The 7,593-nt window shown below is 42.3% G+C and overlaps 1 protein-coding gene across 2 annotated transcripts; it reads right to left on the reverse strand.

Annotated features, from left to right (window-relative positions):
* Positions 1 to 4,542: 4,542 nt before the first annotated feature.
* LOC147668233 (uncharacterized) lies at positions 4,543 to 6,078 on the reverse strand. Of its 2 annotated transcripts, XM_086948683.1 has the most exons (2): positions 6,026 to 6,078; positions 4,543 to 5,941 (listed from the first exon to the last, which is right to left on the reverse strand). In XM_086948683.1, the coding sequence occupies exons 1-2, from the start codon at positions 6,076 to 6,078 to the stop codon at positions 4,951 to 4,953; spliced, it is 1,044 nt and encodes a 347-aa protein (XP_086804809.1). In that variant the 3' UTR covers positions 4,543 to 4,950. The 2 variants fall into 2 exon arrangements, with proteins under 2 accessions (XP_086804809.1, XP_086804808.1); XM_086948682.1 differs by having other exon boundaries at positions 4,543 to 6,078.
* Positions 6,079 to 7,593: the final 1,515 nt, after the last annotated feature.

A 7,593-nucleotide genomic window follows, 5' to 3' on the forward strand; every position in this document is an offset into this window, starting at 1 on the left:
AACAGGGGGCAGGGGTCACATTTCCTTTCTTGCCTTGGGGCCCAAGGCACACTGGCTAGGACACTGGTTAAGGAAGCAGTGGGGAAGAAGTGGCGAGACAGGTGGATTATCTAAACAGCTCGACGATGACTTCATGCCTGGGTATTAAAGTATTCATTACAATTAAAGACTTAAGCAGGAATAGATATCATAATATAGGAAGGCCTATGTACAAATGCAGCTCGATTAGCGGCTGCCTTTAACTTCTCACTTATCACCTCTCCTAATTTACAGTTTTATATTAGATGCAGACATAAATCGTGACCTATGAATATGTTTATCTATCTTTAGGTTCAAATGACCCATCTTTTCCGTATGCAAGTATCAGACAGGTCGGAAACGCCTTATGGCTTTAAACTTGATAAAGCCACATTAATCACTGGTCTTGAAATGCAAATGGCAGCATTAGGCACGCAGAGGTGTATTCTATGTAATCTCATTATGTTCAGGGTACGGGAGAGTATTTAGGGCATAAAGAACTTTGACAAAAACATTTCTGCCACCATAGAAATTCAATCTTCCTTGTCCTACCCTAGTATACAAGTAGTACCACATTCTTTGTATACCTGAATTAAATAGGCACACAAAATAGTACCGTATTTAAAGGCCCAGTTCAGAATTACATGGAAGGTGCACTGTCCCAGACTACACAATGGTGCAGTTTTCAGTGGGTGCTATCATCCCACACAGGGGGAGCACACCAGATTATGCTGGAAAAAACATGTGGTGCCCCAACGTAGGCGCAGTTGTAAACCACCAGTCTGCTTACATAGTAAAGCATCTGGCAGCTATTAAGTGAGGTGGCACGTTTCCCCTGCAGGTGGTTGGGGTCTGTCACCATCCTGTCAGGTGGGGGTATACAATCAGTGCGCCTCCTGACTGCTTGTTTGCCTTTTTGCCCGTGTCAATAATACAGTGGAGTCCTTGGACGAGTCATCAATTTGTATTCATGAAAGACACTTGTGTTTCTCGGATGTGTAATCCCCAGATGATGCCTGAACCGTTCCCCAGTGGGCTATTTGTATATCGTATTGAATTGTATGTTCTTATGAGGACTGTTAATAATAATAAAAAAGATTTAGTGAGTGTTTATTGCCCTCTATGTCACTCTACTTCTAAGCACCTAATACAGCTTGTACAGTGCTTACTGTCATCTGCTCACTTACTTGCTTACTATGCTTAATATAAATAGTGCACAATTTAGGCGTTTGTGTCTGCCTACAACGTGGACATGATACAAATAGCAGTACCTACAAGGTGGATGGTACAATTCAAAAAGAGTCTAAGATACTCCAGCACAGATGACTTTGCATCAAAATTACGGGGCATCAGTCTTGATGGCAAGCCAACTTGAAACTTATCAGTATTGTATACATTATTATCAGAGACTATACTTGCCTCTTGGATACAACTTTACAACTGAATTTTATTAATTTGTGTACAGTTGTGTGTATACAATAAAACAACCTTCCCACCATAATTGATCTGTCTATTCAACTTGTTGGGATCTGGAGTAGCATGCTACTCGCCGAAAAGCACTTCAACACTTCATCAGGGGTAGAAGGCGCTATATAAATACAAAACCTTCCCTCTTCTATCCCCACACAATCTTTTTTAACCCAACTAACAGACCAACATGTCCAGCTCTCAAATTAATTTTATATTTCCCTATACTAATTCATCACTAACCATTTCTGGATCCTAGAGTAGTGTGCTACTCGTCAAAAAAGTGCTTCAAAGTTCGTATGGGGTAGTAAGTGTTATGTAAATCTAAATACATTACAATTACTGTTTACATCGGGCTGCACTAACACGTGGATAGAAGTAGAGTGGGGATTAGAGTTTAGCTGCCCAGAACAAAGCATACTACAGAAAGTGTGTGAACAGTCTATATGTTGTGCACCTGGCAGAGAAAAACACAGCAGAGGTGGGAAGAAGGTAGGTAATCTGATGGTCAGACCTATGTGGAAAGAGGCAATCACTTTGGGCAGAAAAGAGGGCTTACACGGAGGACTACTTTGTTTTTGATGGACAGCAAGAAAGGGAGGTCTGGAGGATAAGCCTGAAGCTCACTCATCCTGCAAGCAGAGGTGATGGCAAGCAAAAAACTAGTTTTCTAAGGAGGCGAAGAGGACAATTATGTAGGCGCTCAAAGGGAGCCCACATAAGATAAGTGAGGTCAACTCCCACTAGAGTATTACGAAAGGAGAAGGAGGAAAGAGATGAGTAATGCACTTCAGAAATCTGTTAACAATAGGATCGAAGGCCATGCTCAAGAGCTCGGGGTACCAGACTTGGGACTGATCGCGTTTGATCTTCTTCAGCAATCTTGGCAGAAGTGGTACAGGAGGCCGCAACTCCACTCGCAACGAAAAGGGTCGCCGAGCGAGAGCCGCTTTGGAAACTCTAACACGCAGAACTGCTGACATTGAGCGTTCTCTTCGGTGGTGAATAGATCTAACCAAGGCTCTCCCCACTACTGAAAGAGACCTAGCACAACCTTCGAGTGAAGATGCCATTTGTGATCCATCATGCACTGGCGGCTGAGTTTGTCCGTCCTTGCGTTCAGTGAACCTGTTAAGTGTTGAACTACCAGAGATATGCCCTGATGTTCCAGCCATGTCCAAAGGCGAACAGCCTCTTGACATACGGTCCACGACCCCACCCTGCCCTGTTTGTTGCAGTACCACATGGCGGTGGTGTTGTCCGTGAACACCTGCAACACTCTTCCTTTGACAGAAAGAAGGAATGCCTTCAGTGCAAGATGAATCGCCCGGAGCTCCAGAGGGTTGATGTGGTGCCTGGACTCCGCCAGAGACCAGAGGTCTTTGATCTCCACCATTCCCATATGGCCGCCCCAACCCAGGAGTGACGCATCCGTCACTACTGTGAACTCAGGTTGGAGAAGGTAGAGGGATCTGCTGTTGACCCAATCCTAGTTCGTGAACCACCACTGCAACTGACTTGCAGTCCCCTCCGTAATCTGAATGTCATCGGAAATATTCCCCTGGTGCTGCGCCCACTGAAACTTCAGGTCCCAATGCAGAGCACGTATATGCCATCTGGCATGATGCACCAGCAGGATGCAGGAGGCCATGAGGCCCAGCAGTCTCAGGGTCATTCTCACCGAACACCGGGATGGAGGCTGAAACATCGGTATCATAGCCCCAATATACTGGACTTGCAGCTAGGGAGGATAGACCCAAAACTGTGTTGTGTCCAGAACGGCTCAGATGAAAAGGAGCTTATCGGATGGAATCAGGTGCAACTTCAGCACGTTAACTGAGAACCCCAGCAAATGCAGGAAGTCCGTCGTAGTCTGGAGGTGGGAGCCTTCTACAGCCAGTCGTCGAGATAGGGGAAGACTGGAACCCCTGATCTGCGCAGATGAGCTGCGACCACCGCCATCACTTTCGTGAACACCCGGGGGAGGGGGTGGCTGGTAAGGTCAAAGGGAAGCGTGGTAAACTGAAAATGCGGGTGGCCTACCGTGAACCATAGGTAATGCCGGTGGGCAGGCAAGACGGGGATGTGAAAGTAAGTGTCCTGCAAGTCCAACGCTACCATCAAATCTCCAGGGTCGAAGGCAGATAAGACCTGAGCCAAGATTAACAACTTGATGTCCCTGAGAACTAAGCTAGGATGCAGGCCTTTGTCCTTCTTGGGTACCAAGAAGTAGTGGGAGTAGCAACCCCGACCTACTTCTGGCACAGGGACGCGTTTGACAAAGAGATCCATAACTTCCTGGAAGAGAAGGGCCAAATGATCCTCCGACATGGGATGAAATCACCACAAACTGCATGACCCTTACGCACTCCGCTGCTTGCGGAACTCCGCGTAGACCGCCAGAGTTTTTATGTCACTTTGCGGAGTTCCTCACTGAGGAACTCCGCATAGGCTTAATCTTATCATGAAAAAATATATATCAGTCATATGTTGAGAAACAAGGGTGAGTAGAAACCTTTTGGGTGGAGTAAAATTTAAGACATTATTATGGTGATTTTTTGGGCAATTAGTTGATTTTTGCAAGCACTAACACTTCTCTGTGTAAAGTAAAGACCTTGAGAGTTTTGTAACTTTCAGATACTCAAATTGTGGATTCTGTTGCAATGAAAAATATTTCCAGGCCTGAAATTTCTTTGGAGGTTGCAGGCGGGCAGCCCAAGTTATCCTGCAAGAGTTTCTTGATGAATTCTATTGCAACTACAATATGTGCTCTCTCATGTAAAGTCAGGTTGTTAGAAGCTTTTCTGCAACTCAAGATACGCCTTACTTTTCCCCTGGTGTGGATGCATTTCTCATGTTTAGTGATATCTCCTTTCTGAGTATAACGTTTCTGGCTTTCCCCTCCTGTATATGGCTTTAGTCCAGTGTGAATTCTCTCATGTGAAATGACATTGTATTCAAGACTAAACCGTATCTGACATTCAGAACACACATAAGGCTTTTTTCCCCCGTGTGAGTTCGCTCATGTCAAGTGAGAAGTAATTTGTACCCAAAACATTGCTTGCATTTCAAGCACTCATAAGGTTTTTCCCCAGAGTGAGATCGCTCATAAAGCATAACACTGTCTTTCAGATTCAACCTTTTATGGCATAAGGATTTTCTCTAGTGTGGAGTTTCTCATGGTGAAATAGCGTTTTTATCTGCAGCTTTTCTGACATTCAGAGCACTCATAAGGTTTTTCATCAGTATGGAGTCGCTTATGGTTAGTGAGGCTGTGCCTATCAAATAGGAATTTCTAGCATTCACAGAAATTGGTAATGTTTTTCCCCTGTGTGCGTCTGCTCATGTAGAGTGAGATTGAGTTTAAAATGTATGCTTTTCTGGCATTCGGAGAACTGATTATTTTGATGGTGTGTTTTCTTATGGCGCTTGTAACCATCTCTACCTCTGAATCTTTTCTGACATTTAGATCACTGATAATTTTTTTTCTCGAGTGTGGATTTTCACATGATCAGTGAGAGTAGATTTTTGTATGAAACATTTTTGGCATTCGGAGCACTGATAAGGTTTTTCCCCAGTGTGGATTCTTATATGCTTAGTGAGACTGTCTTTTACACTGAAACATATCTGGCATTCGGAGCACTGATAAGGTTTTTCCCCAGTGTGGATTTTTATATGCTTAGTGAGATTGCTTTTTTGACTGAAACATTTGTGGCATTCAGAGCACTGATAAGGTTTTTCCCCAGTGTGGATTCTTATATGCTGAGTGAGATCCCTTTTTTGCCTGACACATACCTGGCATTCAGAGCACCGATAAGGTTTTTCCCCAGTGTGGATTTTTATATGCTCAGTGAGATTGCTTTTTTGACGGAAACATTTGAGGCATTCAGAGCACTGATAAGGTTTTTCCCCAGTGTGGGTTCTTATATGCTGAGCGAGACTGCTTTTTTCACTGAAACATTTGTCGCATTCAGTGCACTGATAACGTTTTACCCAAGTGTGGGTCCTTGAATGTTTAGTGAGTCTTTTTTTGTCACTGAAACATTTCTGGCATTCAGAGCATTGATAAGGTTTTTCCCCAGTGTGGAATCTCACATGTGCAGTTAGAAGTGATTTAAGTTTGAAATCTTTTGGGCATTCGGAGCACTGATAAGGTTTTTCCCCAGTGTGGGTTCTTATATGCAACGTGAGATGTCTTTTTTCATTGAAACATTTCTGGCATTCAGAGCACTGATAAGGTTTTTCCCCAGTGTGGAATCTCACATGTGCAGTTAGAAGTGATTTAAGTTTGAAATGTTTTGGGCATTCAGAGCACTGATAATGTTTTCCCACAGAGTGGGTTAATGCATGTTGATATAGACTCGCTTTGACTCTAAAGCTTTTCTGGCATTCAGAGCACTGAAAAGGTTTTTCCCCAGTGTGGATTCTCATATGCTCAGTGAGATAAGATTTATGCCTGAAACTTTTTTGGCATACTTTGCACGGAGAGTGTTTTCCCCCAGTGTGGATTCTCATATGTTCAGTGAGATAAGATTTACGCCTGAAACTTTTTTGGCATACTTTGCACTGAGAGTGGTTTTCCCCTGTGTGCATTCTGTCAAATTCTGTGAGATAAGATTTATGGCTGTATCTTTTTGGGCACAGGTAACTTTTTTCCCTAACTTCGGTTGTTTAGCCTCGATTTTAGAGTCGGGTTTGTTTAGATAATGTTCAGCACTTATCTCTAAAAGAAATTGTGTGTAATCTTCTCAACACTTGAATTGAGCAAAAAACGTCGGGAAGCAGTCCTGTAACACCTGTTGAAATCTTTCTAACAGATAATAGTCTTTAGGTAATAGCCTCTCCGGCAGCAACTTAATTTGTGACTGAAGTTTTTCTCAAATCTATTTCTATAGGTTCTTAGCAATGCAGTAGTAAGGTTTTAGTCTGATATTTAATGATTAAACTGATAAGTACCTTTTTGCACTGGTGTAATGGCAGTAACTGAGGGCGTTAGAACGTGCAGAGTACTATTGTGGATCATTAGTCGGAGAACATCAGTTCCTTCTACCCTTTCTATGTTTGGGGTAAGTTTAAGGTTTGTAGTTCTGAGGATGAGGATTTATTTACATTAGATATAGCGCAACAGTGCTCCTTTAATCCATTTTTATATTTAACAGTTTTACATATCACTCCTGCACAACAGATAATGTTGAGGCGATTTACATAGAACTACAGAACAGTACACAATAAAAAGGAAACAATCTGAGATGGTCATTAACACAATAAAGTGGTGAATTTTTAAGGTTTTCGCAAGAAAGAGCAGAGCGGGTGAAGGTGTTTTATATCCCGAGGCAGATAGTCTCAAACTTGCGTAACTGGTTAAAAACGGTTGTTGAACAAAGGTGATTTTCCAATCTTTTGGTTGTTAACGTGTCAGCTTCGGAGTCTTCTTTCAGCGTCTTTTCTTTGATGGTATCCAGAAGAAACCTTTAGTTGTAACTTTCTTTTATGTAGTGTGTGCTTCCTCTCTAGAATTACATGATGCTTTAGATGAACGTTATTCTGTCATGCTGAGGCAATTTGTCTTTCTGATAATATTTCAGATGAGGATGCTGAAGCGGTCTTTCTACATTATTTCTGATGCTGTGTGCACAGATATGGCTTTGCTCTGGGTTAATGAAATGCAAAATTAAAGACTTCACTTACAGGTATAGTACTTTCCTCGCCACACTTAGATTTTTGGAAATTGTTTAAACGTAGAATGCTGGATGTCCTTCAGTTTTTCAAAATAATCCTTCTTATGGCACTGACATTCAGTTGCTTAGTGCTAAATCTTGCTTTCTTCGTCCGTAATTTCAATCACCTATAGTATTAAAATTAAATAGTTAATGTACATCTCCAAAAATATAATTTACAAGCCAAATCAATGCAGAATTTTGAATATGCTGAGCTGTTTTTCAGACAGAGCAGAGTGCAGAATGGTAGCATGAGAGTACTTGGATGTAGGAGTGAGGTTTTGTAGAATTTTCAACATTTTATTAAGTTCACAAAGGATACATGTACCCTATGGAGTTGCAACATAGAATCCCAAAGGCAGATTTGAAAGTCATATGGACTGGCACCAAA

The sequence above is a fragment of the Lissotriton vulgaris genome, unplaced genomic scaffold (genome assembly GCF_964263255.1).
Source record: "Lissotriton vulgaris unplaced genomic scaffold, aLisVul1.2 SCAFFOLD_10407, whole genome shotgun sequence".
Classification (NCBI taxonomy): domain Eukaryota; kingdom Metazoa; phylum Chordata; class Amphibia; order Caudata; family Salamandridae; genus Lissotriton; species Lissotriton vulgaris.